This window comes from Bubalus kerabau, chromosome 16 (assembly GCF_029407905.1).
Source record: "Bubalus kerabau isolate K-KA32 ecotype Philippines breed swamp buffalo chromosome 16, PCC_UOA_SB_1v2, whole genome shotgun sequence".
Lineage (NCBI taxonomy): Eukaryota > Metazoa > Chordata > Mammalia > Artiodactyla > Bovidae > Bubalus > Bubalus kerabau.
Genome location: NC_073639.1, coordinates 67,227,093 through 67,245,988, shown reverse-complemented (window position 1 = coordinate 67,245,988; position 18,896 = coordinate 67,227,093). Strand labels below are relative to the sequence as shown.

The following is an 18,896-nucleotide window of genomic DNA, read 5'->3' as shown; positions in this document are numbered from 1 at the left end:
GGCGGGAGTTATTCAGGTCTAGAGAAGTGGAACCCGTTCTGGTTTGGGGAGTCAGAGAAAGGGACTTTCCTGAGGAAGTTCTGGTGAATAAAGCGGGGGAGGTGGAATGACAGGCAGACTGGAAAACCTTGAGACAGATGGGAGAAGAAATGTGGACGTGATGCAGAAAGCCAGTGGAGAACCCAACAGAGGACAGTGGTCAAATTGGGGGTGTATTGCGAATATCGCTGACTAAGAGGGACAGAGGGGAGCAGGGGATGTCCCTGCCAAGTCCCGGCTTCCCCTCGCATGATTATTAGGAGAAAGGCAGAAGCGAGGGCAACTGTGAAGCCTGTAGCAGAGTCACTGGCTCCCAATGTGAGCGGCTCAGGGCAGTGGAGAGACCACGCAGCCCTGGGACTCAGACTTTGAGACCTCCCCTCGATGGCTTATTGGGCTTCCCAGGGGGCGCAATGGTAAAGAACCCACCTGCCAAGGCAGGAGATGCAAGAGACACGGTGGATTCGATCCCTGGGTAGGGAAGATCTCCTTCAGTAGGAAATGGTACTCCACTCCAGTACTCTTGTCTGGAGAATCCCATGGACAGAGGAGCCTGGTGGGCTACAGTCCATGGGGTCGCAAAGAGTTGGACACGACTGAGCACACGCGTGCACACACACACACACACACACACACATTCAATGGCTTATCAACTGGGTGTCCTGCAAATAGTTTGCCCTCTCTGGGCCTCTGGGGGCTCTGGATGGACTGGGGGAGGTGAGGCTGTGAGGATCTGAGCTGCCTTCTCAGCGTTTCTCAGCACGTTGTACTCTGGCCAGCCTCGGGCTGTGCTGACAACCGCTGGAGTCCCCACGCCGCCGCCTCCTACGCATGGCTTCAGAGTCTCTAGGTAAATTCCAGGCCCCGCCCGGCCAAGCCTCAGCTCTTAAATGACAGAGTGCTGCGTTAGGAGAGTGTGTCCCCACTCCAGGACTGCACCTCTGTTCCGTGGTTTCTTGAGCCCAGGCTTGTCCCCAGCCGGCCTCCAGGGGCAGGGAACAGGCTCTCTGAACTCCAGTTTCACCATCTGCATCACGAGGATTTGTGAGGATTCAAGATTTCTCGGCACACAAAGTGTTCAACCCACAATGTGGTATGCAGTGACTTCCAATAACACTTTTCATTTTTAAAAAAATATTTATTTATTTGGCTGTGCTGGGTCTTAGTTGTGGCATGCAGGATCCTCAATCTTTATTGGGGCATGTGGGATCTCTAGTCGTAACGTGAGCAATCTAATTCCCTGATCAGGGATCAAACCAGGGCCCCTTGCATTGGGAGCTTGGCGTCTTAGCCACTGGACCACCAGGGAAGTCCCTAACTTTTTTATTTTTTAAAAGACATTTTATTACATAATAGTCAACACATACCCTGTGACATATTTATTCTAAAAACATTGATGAAGGACCTGCTGGGTACCAGACCCCGCGGTAGATACTGGGGATACAGCAGGGACTAAGATCTCATTGCTGTCTCTGTAGAACTTACCCTGTAGAAAGAGTGATGGGTGCGTGAGTGCATGTGAAGTCATGTCCGACTCTTTGTGAGTCTATGGACTGAAGCCCACCAGGCTCCTCTGTCCATGGGATTCTCCAGGCAAGAATTCTGGAGTGTATTGCCATGCCCGCCTCCAGGGGATCTTCCCTACCCAGGGATCAAACCCACATCTCTTACATTTCCTGCGGGTTCTTTACCACTACCACCACCTGGGAAGCCCTCAACAAAGCAATGGCTGTCATATTATTATTTACATTTCTCTATTACAGCCTACCCCAGTTTTAGCCATCTTAAGAGATCCCCACTGGACTTCCTTGGCGATCCAGTGGTTAAGACTGAGGACTTCCACTGTAGGGGGTGTGGGTTCAATCCCTGGTCAGGGAACTAAAATCCTACACGCCACAGCGGGCATGGCCAAAAATAAAGAAGCGGTCCTTTAGTCTTTCTCCATCCTCCTCCATCAAGAGGGCTTCCTGTTTTGCCACACCTCACATTCGTCTCCTTACTGATGAGTCCTGAAGCGCTTTACAGCTCAGTTAGAAAACCTGAGTCAGGAGTCCTGGGTTCAACATGTTGCTTAAACATAGGTTCTCTCTGTGACCTTGAGCGAGTCATTGGTCTGCTCTGTACCTCAGTTTCTCCATCCTGAAACCGAAAGATAAGAGCCTCTTCAAGACCCCTTCCAGCTTAGACCATGGATTGGACTGTCTATGTTTGTATGTGTGTGTGTGTGTGTGTGTGTGTGTGTGTGTGTCTTTCCAGTCCCATCTCTCATTCCTGTAGTTTGGAGGATCCACCTTGTAGATCAGATATCAGATTTTGTATGGAACAAAAATATCAAATACTTGTTCTCACCAGGCTGGATCATTTGGATGGAATCCCTTGAAGCACAGGCAGAAGGCTCCGTGGGAGGAGAGGTGGCCTGGACTTTGGGTGGCTACCAGTGTCCCTTGGAGGCAGCAGGCTCTTTGTGGCAAAATCCTTAGCTGTGGTTTCCGTCATCTACTTCCGCTCCCCAGGGTTTCTGCCAATTTTCAAACCTGTCTCACTCGCCAATTCTCTAAGCTTACAGGTATCCTTCCAACAACCTCCTTTCTGCTAAAGTTACCTAGATTCTGTTGGCAACCCTTGGGCTCAGACCTTCAAGTGGTCCCTGTGACATAACCACAGGTCTTGCCTTTTCTTTTTTTTTTATTCTTAACTTTTTTTGTTATGTCTTGTCTTTTCTGAAAAAAATATTTATTTTATTTATGGCCTTGCTGGCTCCCTGTGGCTGCACGTGGTTTTCTCTAGTAGCATCTAGTGGGGGCCAGCTTCTATTTGCAGTGCTTGGCTTCTCATTGCGGTGGTTTCTCTTGTTGCTGAGCACAGGCTCCAGGCACGAGGGCTTCAGTGGTTGCAGCACGTGGGCTCTAGAGCACAGGCTCAATAGTTGCAGCACAAGGGCCCAGCTGCTCTGTGGCATGTGGGATCTCCCTGCATCAGGGATGGAACCTGTATCTCTTGCATTGGCGGATGAATTCTTTACCACTGAGTCACCAGGGAAGCCCTAGTTGTTTGTTTGTTTGTTTGTTTGTTTTAACATGTGTGGGATCTTAGTTCCCTGACCAGGGATCGAATCCTCACCCCCTGCGCTGGAAGCATGGAATCTTACCCACTGGACAGCCATGGAATTCCTCCCATGTGTCTTTCCTTAAGTGTGTCTTGCCTTTTGGATGCGTGTGACTTATGTCTCCTCACCCTTAACCTCCCCTCCCCAGACAGAGGGGTATCTTGAGGGCTCCAAAGCAGTGCAAAAAATCAAAGCCAGGTGTTTCATAGAAATGGAATCCTTCCAAAGTTCATGGAGCATCTTCTAGAGGGTCAAATTGTCAGCCTGATATAGCCAGGCTATACCAGAATTCCATGGAATGTATAGTCCATAGGGTCGCAAAGAATCAGACACGACTGAACAACTTTGACTTTCAAGAGGCACTTGAATTTGCATCTCTTGTTTCGGTGGGTAGAATGCTGCAGTTTCTGCCTTATTGTCCTTGTGCGCGTGCACGCTCAGTCATGTCCGACTCTTTGCAACCCCATGGACTGTAGCCTACCAGGCTCCTCTGTCCATGGGATTTTCCAGGCAAGGAAAATTGGATTTTCCAATTTTCCATTATTGGAGTGGTTGCCACTTCCTACTCCAGGGGCTCTTGCCGACCCAGGAATTGAACCTGTGTCTCTGGCATCAGTCGGTGGGTTTTTTACCACTGTCGCCACCTGGGAAGCCCCTGTTGTCCTTGAATGTGTCTATTAAGGCCATGACTGGGATAGGGGTGGCAGAGTGAGATGAGCACAGACTTTGGAGTCATTCACTAGCTGTGTAACCCTTGGAAAGTCCCTTAACCTCTCTGACCCTCAGTCTCTTCACCTCTCAAATGGAAATAATAATTTGCAAGAATGTTGTGAAAAAGATCAGCCTGACACCGAGGAGGTATTCATTAAATGTTTATGAAAGACAGGATTCTGAGATCTTAAATTTGGAAGGGCACAGCAGGAGACTTGGCTCAGAGTGGGTGCTTTGAAAATGGGCTTTCTCTTCCCTCAGCTTGTTTTTTTTCCAAAGTAATCTCTCTCTCTCTTTTTTTTACTTTTAATTTCATATTGGTATATAGCCAATTAACAATGTAGTGATAGTTTCAGGTGGACAGCAGAGGGAACTCAGTCATATGTATCCATTCTCCCCCAAACTCTCCTCCCATCCAGGCTGCCACAACTTTAAGCAGAGTTCCCTGTGCTATACAGAAGGATGAAATAATCTTTTTTGATTGAAATACAGTTGCTTTAAATATTGTATTAGGTTCAGATGTACAGCAAAGTGAGATATATATATATATATATATATATATATACACACACACACACACACACACATACTTTTAATCTCTTTTTCCCATTAAAGTTACTATGAGATATTGAATATAGCTCCTTGTGCTATACAGTAAATCCTTGTTCCCCCAGCTTTTTGATGGCTGGGCGGAGTTCCTGGCTAAGGATGTTTTGGCTGAGCTAGATTTGGGCACTCAGGCCACAATGCCTTCCAGTGAGGCCCTGTGGGTTAGAAATAGACGAGTCCCCAAATGGCTTGGGGACCATAGGTATAAGGTACGGCTCGTGGGCTTCTTGGAAACGAATTGATATCCTGTCCAGGCGGGTGAACCTGGAATTCAGACAGGCTCAAACCAGCCCAGCAGGCTTGGAGGGGCAGAAAGAAGCCAGATAGAGGGAGGAATAGGGCCCTGAGGCAAAAATCATAGGAGGAAGGCAACTGGCAGAGAGGGCAGGCTTGACAGAGGACGGGGCTGAGATGCGAGAGAACGGCTGTGCTGGGAACAATCGGAGACTGTGTGTGCCCACGTGGTCCTCGCTGGCTGTGGATGGAGAAGCCTGTGGTGAGAAGGCTAAAAGGGACTCAAGTGGGGCTCTGGCAAGGGGCCCCCCTCCTCCCTGTAGAAGGTCCACGGGAAACACGGCAGGGGTCAGCAGATAGCCTCCCTGGTCAACAGGCAGGGGGACAGGGCCTGAGACGCACCCCTTCCACCCCACCCTCCAGACAGCAGACAGCAGCTCTAGCTCTCCTGAAGTAACTGCTCTCTTCTGGGACCTCACAAAGCGCCACAGCACTTGTCAGAACCCACAGCATCACTAGGACATTCGGTGAAGGGGACCGTGTCCAGGACAGGACCTGCGTGCCCACCATGCTGTGGGGGCGGGGCACGAGCGGTTATGGAGGCCTTGGAGCACCAAGACCGTCAGCGTAGGCCTGGCTGTGGCCGTGGTCCCTGCTGTACTCGAGGCCCATCTGCAACTGTTTGTTCGCCAGCTCTATGCCAAGCTCCAACCCAGATGTACAGTGGGAGCAACAGGGAGGAGCTTCAAGGCAGCAGGGGAGATAACAAGCAAGTGATCAGGCGATCAGGTGAGTCACTGGTGATTTGGGGTAGATCAGCTGGGTGGGGCTGAGCGCCCAGGGCAGACTCGGTCCTTTGTGTCACTGTGGGAACAGTGAGAGAGGGACAGAGGGGCCACTGTTCTTTCCCCCCCAGGATTTGCCTTGTGGGGGTGCCTGGCCCACCTGAGAAGTCAGGTTGGCAGAATGGCCTGCCCAGGAGGGCAGGTCAGCCTGGTAGCCCCTCAGCAAGCCCACCCCAGCCTTCTCATCTTAGGAATGAGGCCAAGTGGGCGAGCATGCTCAGAACCACTGGTGGGGTTGGCATTGTGCTTCTGCCTGTCCAGGCTCCAGGGCTGGGGCGTCACCTGTGACTCATCCCAGGTGGTGCTGGGGAGCAGCCTGCCATGCCCCACCCCCACCAAACACACCACACACACACACACACACACACACACCCCGGCTCTGGACTTCTACGAGAGGACCTGATCAGTGGTGTTTATGGCAGTGGGGGCTTATGATCACTGGGGCAGCAGCCCAAACCCTCCCCTTTGCAAGCTCCACGGTGGCCGTGACGAAATTCAAGGCTCCTTTCCACCCCTTCCTGTGGGCAGGGGGTGTGGTTTGGGGGGACATTATATCAGCGTTTCTTAGGGCAGGGGCCTGGGCTGTCTTGCCACATCCAGAACACTTGCTCTAGGAGGCGACCAGCTGGCTGTCCCCCCACCCCCACCCCCTTTGCTTCTTCTCCCTCAAAAGTGCTTGCTTCAAAGTCCACTCTGTTTCTGCCTTTGCACCCCCATCGCATTCATTCAAACTGGGACACCCCGCCCTTTTGCTTCCCAGGTCATCACCTTTCTCTGGATTCAAAGCCTGGTCCCCGTCCATTTATTACCTCTGTATTTTCAGTTTCTCTATTCGTAAACTAGGAAGAGTCTAGCCTCATAGGGCAGTTATCAGATTTTTCATCCAGCAAGTACTGTGTGAGTTAAGAGACCCAAAGCCCTTTGAAAAGTGCCTGGCATACAATAAGCACTCAATAAATGGTAGCTATTTCACTATTACTCTAATTAAATATTTACCGAGTGTCTATTCTGCTAGGCCCTGGGGATTCAGTGGTGAAGAAAACAGACAATATTACAGTGGATGAGGTCAGATAAAGGATGTGCGGCATCTGACACCTAAGGACCCCCAATAAGTAAGGGGGGTCCTCCTGCCTTTCCCCCCAGGAGTATTCCCAGCTCAGAGACCCCTCTGGTTCTGTGTTCATCAAACCTATAGGCTTGACCTGAGATGGAGGTTGTGAGATGCTTCTGGCTGGCGGTAGGGCCCCCAGAGTGTCTAGTCACCTTGGGGTGGGCCATGTGCCACCTAGGAAAACTTTCCCTGGGGAGGAGTCCTGGGGAGAAGTCTAGCAGATGCGGGGGTGCAACTTCGAGGGTGGTGGTGAGTCCTTTCTCGTATCCCAGCCAGCTTCTAGAAATGGGGTGTCAGGAGCTTGCCTTCCATGAGTCCTTTTGGTCGGGCCCAGGTTCCCCTTAGGACACTGACTCAGGCCTGACTCTCAGCAACAAAGTTGGTTCGTCTCAAAGGTTTAAGCCTGGTTTTGCAATTTTCACATCTCATTCTGGAATGCAGACTTGCCACTCAGGGCTTCACGTGAGGGTGTGGCCTGGTGGTCGTGGTGGTTTAGTTGCTCGGTTGTGTCTGACTCTTAGCGACCCCACGGACTGTAGCCCGTCAGGCTCCTCTGTCCATGGGATTTTCCAGGTAAGAATACTGGAGTGGGTGGCCATTTCCTTCTCCAGGGGATCTTCCTGACCCAGGGATCAAACCCAAGTCTCCTGCATTGGCAGATGGATTCTTTACCACCATGCATGCAGAGGGCATGGCCTAGGAGGTCCCAATCATAGGCAAGAAAGAGCACAGGCTGAGGCGGAGGGTATCTGAGTCCGTTGTAAGAAGCACTTCCAGGCTCTGGGCTCAATTTAAAATGCTTCTTGGGCCTTCCCTGGTGGCCCAATGGTTAAGAATCTGTCTTCCAATGCAGGGGAAGTGGGTTCAATCCCTTGTTGGGGAGCCAAGATCACACATGTCCCAAAATGAAGACCTGGAAGAATTTTTTAAAAAAACCTTCTTGCTCCAGGGCAGAGGGACATCATTGGGGATGGATCAGTTGCAAAGATAGAGGCTGGGTTAACTTTGCAGAGAGAGGGATTTTAAAATACCTTAGAAGTTATAGATATGGTTTAACTCTGGAAGTTGGATTTAGGTAGGAGACAGGACAGAGCTCCAGGCAGCAGAAAAGCTGAGGATGTTTATCATAATAAAGTCTCCATGGAGTGTTTATAGGTGTCAGGTGCTGTGCAAAATACATCATGTGCATTATCTCATGGAATCTTTACAACAGCCTCATGAGGTTGCTGCTGTTACCATCTGCACTGAAGAGGAAAGAAGGCAAAAGGCTCAGAGAGGTCAGGTCAGCCGCCCAAGGCCACTCAGCTAACAGGTGACGGAGCCAGAACGTGGGCCCAGTGCCACTGTCACTGCCTGGGCGAAGCACGATGCCAAAGTCAGAGTCCTGAGCTACAGAAGAAAAGGAATACTGGTGGGAGGTGCTTTGCCTTTATTAGAGGGATTTTTTTTATTTGACTGCGTGGCCTGAGGGCTCTCAGTTCCCCCACCAGCGACTGAAGCCAGGCCACAGCCATGAAAGCGCCAAGTCCTAAGCATTGGACCACCAAGGAATTCCCATACCACAGGGATTTTTAACCCTGGCTGGGCACTAGAATCATAAGGAAACAGGGACTTCCCTGGCATTTCAGTGGTTAACACTCTCATTTCCACTGCAGGAGGCTAAGGTTCGATCTTCCATCTCCCGATCTCTCCAGTTGGGGAACAAGATCCCACAAGCCTCGCGGCACTGCCGGAAAAACAACAACAACCAGGAAACAGTATAAAATGTAGATTCTTCGTCCCTACTGCCGGAGATACTAATCCAGTAAATGGAGCCTAGCATCCTTATTTTTCAGTTTTGTAAATGACTCTGTTGATTTGGGTTGAAAACTATTGCCCTACCCTGAATGGGGGTTTTCAGGGAGCTGACCTCTTCCCAATTCCAGTGGGCTTTAGGCTGGAATCCAAATCATCCTGAAGATGTTTGGGAATGGGTGTGAAGTGGATCGAGGATACGGTTATGTCATTTGGTTGGTTTCAAATTGTGACTCTGCCGTGAACTAGGTATGTCACCTTGAACAAATGGGTTCACTTTTTTCAAAGCCTCAATTTAATAAAGGGGGCTAATTATACTGACTGTAAGGGGACACCCTGATTAATAAAAGGGTTAAAGAATGTAAGGGGTGGCAATGGCCAAGTAGTTTCATCAGAATATTTTTGTGTGTGTGGCCTCAGTTGTGTCTGACTCTTCGTGACCTCATGGATTGTAGCCTGCCAGGCTCCTCTGTTCATGGAATTTTCCAGGCACGAATAACTGGAATGTGTTGCCATTTCCTCCTCCAGGGGAACTTCTGGACACTGGGATCAAACCTGCATCTCTTGCATTTCCTGAATTGGCAGGTGAATTCTTTTACTGCTGCACCACCTGAAGAATAAAATGAGCAGTCTTGAGAGAAACAACAGAATCCAGGGTCTGTACAATAACCAGCACACAAAAATCAAGTGCTAGACATAGGAAGAAATAGAAAACGGACTCAATCTCAAAGAGAAAAAGTGATGACCCAGATGTTAGAGTTAGCATCAAGAACTTTAAAGCAACTCATAAATATTTTCAAACTCTGTGCCCCCCCCCCCAAATATAGTCATAATGAAGGAACAGATGAGGAACTTCAGCAGAGAACTGGAACTATTAAAACAAAATCAAATGGAAATTCCAGAAGTAAAAAGTACAGTAACCGAAATGAAGAACTAACTTGATAGGTTCAGTAGCAGAATGAACATGACAAAGGAAAGAGTGAATCTGCAGATTGATCAACACAAATTATCCACCCTTAAGACCAGGGAGAAAAAGAAGTCACTGGAAAAAATTATACAGAGTTTCATGGACCTGTGGGACAACATTCAAAGATCTACATACCACATGTCATTCAAATTTTAGAAAAAGAAAAGAGAAAGAATGGGGCATAAAAATATTCAGAGAGAGGGAGTTCCCTGGTGACCTAGTGGTTAGGACTCCAAGCTTTCACTTCTGTGGCCTGGGTTCAACCCCTGCTCAGGGAATTGAGATCCTGAAAGCCATGGGGTGCGACCAAAAGAAAAGTATTTGAAGATATAGTTACTGATGATTTCTCAAATTTAATAGATACATTTATAGATTCATGGGGAAAGAAATGGCAACCCTCTCCAGTATTCTTGCCTGGAAAATCCCATGGACAGAGGAGCCTGGCGAGCTATATAGTCCATGGGGTCGCAAAGAGGTGGACACAGCTTAGCAACTGAGCATGCACATGAATGATGATAGTGACATTAAGGATCTCTGCATGGATGTGTTTAACATCTTTATGTCTTCTTTGGAAAAATATCATTTGAGTCTTTAGTCCATTTTTAATTGGATTGGGTTTTTCTGATATTATTGTATAAGCTGTTTATACATTATGGATATTAATCCCTCACTGGTCATATCATTTGCAAATATTTTCTCCCATTCAGTTGGTTGTCTTTTTGTATTGTCAATGGATTCCTTTGCTGTCCAAAAGCTTTTAAGTTTAATTAGGTCCCATTTGACTTATTTTTGCCTAGGTCTCCTTTATCTTACGATATATATATATATATAACTACGATTTATGTCAAAGAATGTCCTGCCTATATTTTCCTCTAGGAGTTTTATGGTTTCCAGTCTTGTATTTAAGCATTAACCACTTTGACTTTATTTTTGTATGTTATGTGACAAAATGTTCTAATATCATGTAACTGTGCAGTTTTTCCAGAACCACTGATTGAAGAAACTGTTTTTTTCATCATGTATATTCTTGCCTCTTTTGCCATAAATTAATTGAACATAAAAAATGTATAGATTCCAAAATCTCTGTGAATATTCACCAAAATAAGTCAAAGGCTGAGCCATAAACAAACTTTAACAAATCCCAGAAGGTTGAAGCCTTACAGAGGATGTGCTCTGACCACAGCAGAATTAAATCAGCAATTAATAACCATAGGATAGCTAGGAAAGCCCCACATATTTAGAAATTAAACAGCACACATCTAAAAATCCCATGGTATTCCAAAAACCTGCACAAAGATATTTGTTCTATTTTATTCATACTTGCCAAAACCTGAAAGCATCCTAGATGTCCTTCAGTAGGTGAATGGATAAGCAAACTCTGGTACATTCATACAATGGAATATAATTCAGTGATTAAAAAAAGAAAAGTTATCAAACCATGAAAAGACAGAGAAGACTTAGCATATTGCTAGGTGGAAAGAAAAAAAAAAGGCCCAACTGAAAAGTTTACATACTGTATGATTCCAACTATATGACATTCTAGAAAAGGCAAGTCTATGGAGACAATGAAAAGATTGGTGGTTGCCAAGGATTTAGTGAGTGGGGGGCGGGGGGAGTGGGAGGGTGGGAGAGAGGGAGGGAAGGATGAACACAAGGGAATTTTAGGGCAATGAAAGTATTCTCTATAATGGTGAATACATATTATACATTTGTCAAAACAGAATCTACAACACTGAGAGTGAACTCTAATGTAAACTACAGACTTTAGTTAATAAGGATGTACCATTAGTGGGTCATCAACTGTACTGAATGTACCACGCTAACGCAAGATGTAAATCATAAGGGAAAACTTGTTGGGGAAGAAGGGGTGTGTGGGAACTCTCTGAACCTTCCCATCAATTTTTCTGTAAACCTAAAATTGGTCTTAAAAAGTTAAAAAAAAAATTTTTTTAAAGGAACTCATGATCAAAGACTGAAAGTGACCTGATACCTAATAAGATCAGCATGATGTCCCTTCCCTTCAATCCTCTGTCTTACCCATGTCCCTAAGAGAGATTTCTCTTCCCTTAAGGCTTCTCTTTCTCAGTCAGAGAGAAGGTCGTGGGGAACAGGGAGGGATGCTGAATTCGAGATCATGGGAGTCATGGGACTATCAGGTAGAACCAGTTGTTTTGAAACCTGGTTTGCCTTTTCGCTCACTCAAGCATTCATTCCATGAACTTTGAGCTTCTTTGCGCTGAGTTCTGCACTGGGATCTGAAGGTGAAACTGGCCACAGTCCCTTCCCATAAGGCATGCACAGCCCAAGGGAGAGGATGACAAGTCAACAGGCACTGACCGTTCACTGTGCTAAGTTAAAGGACACGGGGAAACTCAGGGGTCTGTGGGAATGTGGGAGAGGAGTGTCTAACTCAGCCTGGATTTGCTCAAGTGAGACTTTCTGAAGGAGGGGACATAGAATTTAGTCATTTCTGACTCTTGCAACCCCACGACTGCAGCTTCCAGGCTCCTTTGTCTGTGGGATTCTCCAGGCAAAAATACTGAAGTGGATTGCCATTTCCTCCTCCATGGGATCCAGGGATTGAACCTGTGTCTCCTGCATGTGCAGGCGGATTTGTTACCACTGAGCCACCAGGGAATCCCGGGGAGATAGAAACCAAGCCTCAAGTTTACGAGCAGCTGTTAAGAAGCAGAAAGCACAGCCCATTGGAAGCTGCAAGCGGTTCACTCTGTGTGTGTGTGTGTGTGTGTGTGTGTGCGCGCGCGCGCGTGTCTGTGTGTGTGTGTATGTGTGTATTGGAAGGGAGTGTTGGAAAGAGGTGATAAGTGGGCTGGAGAGCCAGGCAGGGCCTGGTCAGACCTGAGCCCTTAACCCTCTCAGAAGCAGCGCCTACGCAGCCCAGTCAAACCTGGCAACGCCTGCTCCCTGGAGCCTGCACCTGAGGCGGGTGACGCGTCATGGGGAGACTCACCAAGTCTCTTTTGAACACACTGGGTAGGAGGAGCAATCCTATAATTACTGTGGTGATAATTAGAGGAACTTCCCTTACCTCTTTCAACAAAAATTTCACAAGCTGTGGCCCTCTCACCTGTGCAGCGGTGGAGGGTGGGGTGCGGGGAGCCGGGCACCCCTCCTGTGGGGAGCAATGCCTGCGTCTCCTGCCAGGCACACCTGACTCCCTGGCTGAGGCCCAGAGGTGCCATGGATACCACCTGGGACCGCTCCAGCTTGGAGCTGAGTGCTGCTGGCAGAAGGACTGAAAGTGACTCCCCAGGTGCCCCAGGCTGGGCAGCCTCCAGCTGATGCACAGACTTGAGATTTACTCCGGCCTGGCCTTCTCCGGGAGGCTTCAAGCCTGAAGCAGTCCTGACCGGCACCTGGAGGTGCCTTCCCCATCTGGGCAACCTTAGCCTGACATACTCCAGCTACCAGTTTCTGGGCACACACTCCATCTGCCAGGACCACATACACAGGCTTCCATGGCCTGGGTGTCCTCTGGCCCTGCCCAGTGCTATTTGGCTTCCCATAATGGTTCGCGTTCATGTGTTTTCCCAAGAGACACTTGGAGGGGCCTCTAGTTTACATGGAAGAGAAGGAAACCTTTCTTCTCATTTCTCACCCCATACTTTCTCCCAGAACCCTTCTCGCCCCTTTCTTCCAGTGGAATCCAGGGCCCAGGATTCTCAGGGCCCAGAAGGGTCCCTTTGCTTCTGGGAAGGCCTTGACCTTCTTTCATCAGCACCTCCTGTTCCATCCCTCCAAAACTTGAGCTTTCTCTTGGCTTTGCGTCCTGTGACTCAGCGGGAATGAAAGCCCAGGTGAACTGCCCAGGGGCACAGTGTGTCTTTTTGTTTTGTTAGTGACATGTCTGATCGGTTTTGTTCTCAGTTCTCCAGGGAAGGAGCTTCCTCACCTCCCAAAGCCATTTGTGCCAGTAGCTTCTAGCCTTTTCCAGGGCCCCGATGTTTCACGTTTTTGAGACTCAGAATGACTACGTGTCACATTCAAGGGTACACTTGGCATTCTGTAAGAGCATCTGGAAAAGTAGTAAGGGCTAAATGAACATCAAAAATTTAGGCTCTTTGCTTTTCCATCTCCCCATTATATCCCCACATCCAGTGCCATTTAGAGCTGGGTAGGTATTTGCAGGGAGAAGGCAATGGCAACCCACTCCAGTACTCTTGCCTGGAAAATCCCATGGATGGAGGAGCCTGGTGGGCTGCAGTCCATGAGGTCGCAAAGAGTCGGAGACGACTGAGCGACTTCACTTTCACTTTTCACTTTCGCACATCGGAGAAGGAAATGGCAACCCACTCCAGTGTTCTTGGCTGGAGAATCCCAGGGACGGGGGAGCCTGGTGGGCTGCCGTCTATGGGGTTGCGCAGAGTCGGACACGACTGAAGCGACTTAGCAGCAGCAGCAGCAGCAGGTATTTGCAGGCTGGTATCTTTCTGTGAAAGGTCAGAGGAAGGGCCCTTGGTGGTCTGGTATATTCTTGGGGTCCTGCCTCCAAATGTCTGGGGGGAACCTGATCGTATCATCTAGCCCTCTCCCAAGACTCACTAGTGGAGCTTCAGGAAACACATTGAACCCAACTGGTCCTGGTCGCCAGCAGTGGGGGAAGGAGGAAGGAGAGATTGCTTCTGAACGAAAAGTACATTTGGCTTTCTCATGAAAGGGTTCCCCTTGGGGAACAGGCAAGCAGCAGATGTATGGGCAATGGCCAACTGATCCATTTGAAGATAGATTCAGGGCGTGGTGTTCCCCCGTAAGGCTGGGCAGGTCCTGGGAAACTGGAGCAGCGCTTGATCCCGGCCTGAAATTGGGCCAGCTACAGAGGATCTTGAGAATACTGGTTTTGGGTGTGCCAGCTCTGCTCCCTGTGGAGACTAGGGGTCTGAGAAGTCTACTGTGTCTGTTGCCCAGGCATGCTTCTAAAGCCTGGAGCTGCACTGATCATTTTCATTCATGAACCTAGTAAGTGGCCAGGAGGCTTAGCTAGGCCCTTCACAGTCTAGCCTCAGAGCAGTCTTTCAGTCTCTTCTCTGAACACTCTGCAGCAGGAATCATCCATCCCACTCCTGGATCCAAGCTCACTCCAAGCCTTCACATCGTTGGGACTTGCCTCATGTCATTCTCTTTCTAAAGAGTGTCTTATCTCCTAGTAACAGGCTCACTCTTTCAGACTGTCTCATCAACTCCTGGCAAAGCATTCCCCAGTGCCCCGGGGTTCAGTTCATCTCTCCCTTCTCTCTCCTCCTAAGCCCCAGATTCACTCTGTGAATCTGGTCTGCTGCTGCTGCTAAGTTGCTTCAGTCGTGTCCGACTCTGTGCGACCCCATAGACGGCAACCCACCAGGCTCCCCCTTCCCTGGGATTCTCCAGCCAAGAACACTGGAGTGGGTTGCCATTTCCTTCTCCGATGTGCGAAAGTGAAAAGTGAAAGTTAAGTTGCTCAGTCGTGTCCGACTCTTAGCGACCTATGGACTGCAGCCTACCAGGCTCCTCCATCCATGGGATTTTCCAGGCACGAGTACTGGAGTGGGTTGCCATTGCCTTCTCCGTGAATCTGGTCTAGCCCCATTAAATTTACTTCTATGTCTGCCTCCAGATGGACTGTTCCCTGAGCTTTGCTCTTGCGTGGTCAGCTCCTTCTCATCCTTCAGGTGTCGGCTGTCATCTTCTCTGCCAGGCCTTCCTTCACCATGGAAACTAGGCTGCACACCTACTCACGCTGTGTCGCATTATCCTGTGTTATCATCTTCAGAAAACTTAGCAGCATCTGCAAGCACCTTCACTTCTTTGTCGGCTTGGGCTACCTGTAAGTCTTTTCCTCTAGAATGTAAGCGCTCAGAGGGCAGACCCAGCAAAATGAATTGATACATGGTTGGCACCCAATAAATATCTGTTGATGGATCACATGAAGGCCAGTATGGGGTATTCGATTTGGCCCCTCGAGGACTTGGCACAGAGCCTGGGCGCAATAAAAGCTGGCTGCGTGGAGTTATTTGCTAAACGAATGAACGAAACAACGAGCAGACCAACTAAGCGAAGCAGCGTCCCGCCTGCTGACTGACAGGTTGACTGACACTTGGAAGCCCGTGGCCAGCAGACTCTTGATGGATGGGTGACAGCTGAGCGGCAGTCAACAGACGCGCACGGGGTTCCTGACTGGCTGGCCGCAGCAGCCCCTCGGAAAGGGTAAGGGAAGAAGGCCCCCCCACGAGGCGACCGCCCCGCGTGGGGAGGGCGCGGCACCAAGCGGCGGGAGGCGGCGCAACCGCCAGAAGCCGAGCGAGCAACAGTCGCCTCGAACCGAGGAACCGACGTCTCCGCGCATGGGCCCGGCGCGAGGGGCGGGGCGCGCGCGTCACGTGAGCGTGTTTTGGGCACGTGACCCGCGCAGGGCCAAGGCTCGCCCCCCGCCCCCTCCTCGCCTCCCCTTGGCGGCTGTGAGCCGAGCGGCCTCGCCTCACCGCCTAGCGCCCCCCTCAGTCGCCGCCGCCTCCGCCTCCGCCCGCCGGCCATGTCCCCGGGCCGCCGCCGCCGCCGCACGAGCGCGGCGCCCCTGCGGCCCAGCGCGCAGTGAGCGCGGGGCCCTCTTGCCGTTCGCCCGCCCCGGGGCCCCCTTGTTCTCAGTGCCGCCGCCGCCGCCGCCGCCATGTTGGGTTTAGAGCCGCAGCGGAGCCGCCGCCGCCGCCGCCGGTGAGGGAGGCCGAGAGCGGAGCCCGCCCCGCCCCGGGGCCCAGGGAGCGGGTCCGCCTCGGAGCCGGCCTCTCCCCGCCAGTCACTTTCCCGGCCCGCCCGCCCGCGGTGTGAGCGAGAGTGCGAGCGAGCGAGCGCCGGGCCGCGGCCGCGCCTTCCGCTCCCGGCCCGAACGAGCCCGCCGCCCGTTTGTTCCCCTGCCGCCGGGCCGGGCCCGGCCCGAGCCTGCAGCAGAGCCCTCGAGAGTCAGCGCCATGGCGGAGCAGACCTACTCGTGGTGAGTGCGGGGCTCGGGGAGGCCGGGGCGCGGCGAGGGTGGGGGTCGGGACGCCGGTGCGGCCGGCCGGGGAGGAAGAGGAGGAACAGGTGCGCTTCCGGGGTGGAGGGGGGCTGGGGACCGCGGCATAGGGGTGCACGCCCCCCTCGCCCCCTGCCGGAGGGGGCGGCTGGCGCTCGCGGAAGGCGGTGAGCGGCCGGGGGCCCGGCGTCCGAGGAGTGGCTTGGAGGAGGCGGCGGCCGCGGCGGATGTCATCTGGTCATGGGCGGAGCAGGTGATGGAGAAAGGGGAGCTTGACCCCGAGGTGGGAAGCCCACGCGAGGGAAATGGATTCCCATGGGCACTCAGGAACCGACCCGAGGCGGCAGGCTGCTGGAAAAGAGGAATGGACACGGTGGAGAGGGGCGGGTCGGGGCAAAGGCGGGGTCCACCGGGCCGAGAGGCATCTTCTGGGAACAGGTGATACGAGGTCGAACTTGAAAGTTGTCAGGGAGGAGGAGCCACCTCCACTGGGGCTGCCCCTTACCCCTGGGATGGGGAGTGAAGGGAAGAGTTGGTGAGGTGGGCAGAGGCCCAGACATGAGCAGAGGAAAGCCGCGGAAGGGAAGAGTCCAGGGAACCCTGGAGGCTACACCCTGCTGAAGAGGTTGGAAAGGGAGCCTGTTCGGATAACTAGATTTTGGAGAGGAAGTCGCTGATGATAGTGGGGCCTGGCAGAAATCTTTGTGAGGGTTGGTACCCTGTTCTGTAGAATAGGACGTAGCCTGATGCCCTGGGGCAAGTATGGGGATGAAGGAGCTACAAGTCGTGTCCATTTTAAAGAGACTTTTTAAAAGTTATAAAATACCTTGCTAAGGGCTGACAAGCGTACTGTGTAGTTCATGGAATGAAAACTATACCTGTCCTGAGAAGGGAGGGCTGAGCTTTGGGGCGAGAGGGATGCACCTCCCTTTAGCAGGCTGAGGTGGAATATATGCTGGAGGGGGTTGAAGGAGTGACGATAATATCCATGAGGAGTGGAGTGGAGAGGAAGCGAGAAATGGGATGATGGTAGGTGCAGAGATGGAAAATCTGGTTGCAATCTAGAGCGATTGTTCGAAATTGTTTTCTGTTGGAAGCAAATGTGGTTTTTGATAGAACTGTAGGCTTTCCCTTCTTAGAAAAGAGCATAATAGAGTGGGAAGAGCTTGGCGTTTAGAGTTGGTTTGGACGTCGGGTTCACCTCTTAACTTGCTTTATAACTCGACAAGATAGTAAGTTCTCCATTCTTTTCCCCTTACCTACAAAATAGAATTATCTTTCTCATAAGCTGTAAGGAGTAAATGAATCAAGTTTACAAACTACAGGGTGAACTGTAAGGTGCTACACCTCACTACATTGTAATTATCTTAGGGGAACAGCGAAGAAATGAGTAATACCTGAGAAGAATGGCTTTGGATGAAGGTTTAACCCAGGGGATGATTTGTGGTGGATGGGGTTATGTAAGTGAGGAACGCATTATGTCTTCTCATAGGGAAAGAGGATTGGTGATTGAAGAAGATAATTCAAAAGAGAACTTCAGTTACATACATACAAAAAAGAAAAAAAAGAAGATAACTTAGAGAAAGCAATGCTAAAGGAAGAATGAAAATCCTAATGAACAGTTGTGACAACATATATTTTTTAAAAGCTGTTTAAACTTCCTTGATGATTTTGAGCAACGGTGAATTATTTTGAGCAACGGTGAACTGCCTCTTCATAGCACGTGATTCGGAACACCGGGATTAGAATTCGCGCTTTCTCGTGGACAGAGTAAGAAAGCAAGTGCAGGTGCCCTTGCATGCCTCATCTTGAGCTTCTTAACACGCTGGCCCGGCTCAGTGTCCTGATGGCCGCCCTGCTGTCTGTAGCGCGCTGTAGAGGGGCTGTGGATGGTTCAGAGAGTAAGCGCAGCGGCTGAGAAGTGGGGATAGTGGGAGTGTTTTACTAGGTAGGCCACACTCTTGTGTGATGTTGGACGGCTCTGCTGGGGGGAGGTGGGGAGTGTTGTAAGGCGGAGGTGTTTTGTGAAGTTTGATACTCTCTAAGATTTATCCTCCTGAATACTTGCTTCAAGCTCAGGTCCCTTAATTTGCTTTAAGGTGAAGAAAGAAGCTCCTTGAAATCAGAACGCTTAGCTCCTCATCTTTAGCATGTTTTGAGATGGAGAAAGTTTTTACATTATCTTGAGAGAGAGAGTTGGGAAACCAGGCATCATCCTGAGAAAGGGGAGAGAGGATTGGGAAACGAGGCAGCTTGCTTCCTGACTAGTTCTTCCCAAGTCAGTCGGGGGTGATATAAAGAGCCAACCATGTGGCATTTAACATACACACTCAGTTGATTCTCACAAGTACCTGAGGCAGGTGATCTTTCTCTGTTTTATAGAGGAGGAAACAGGCTCAGGAGCCCAAAGGATTTGTCCAAGATACTTCACCTGTGATGCTTTTTTTTTAGGACATGAATTCCCCATCATTTTATTC

General features: G+C 50.3%; 1 protein-coding gene across 2 annotated transcripts in view; it reads left to right on the top strand.

Annotated features, from left to right (window-relative positions):
- Window positions 1–15,855: 15,855 nt before the first annotated feature.
- SPPL3 (signal peptide peptidase like 3) overlaps window positions 15,856–18,896 on the top strand; it is a 98,587-nt gene continuing 95,546 nt past the window's right edge. The window contains exon 1 of one of the 2 annotated variants that reach the window (XM_055550598.1): window positions 15,856–16,398. In XM_055550598.1, coding sequence (XP_055406573.1) covers window positions 16,376–16,398 — 23 coding nt within the window. In that variant the 5' untranslated portion in view covers window positions 15,856–16,375. Of the gene's footprint in view, window positions 16,399–16,868; window positions 18,190–18,896 lie in introns of those variants that run through there. The other variant, XM_055550599.1, reaches the window with a different exon arrangement.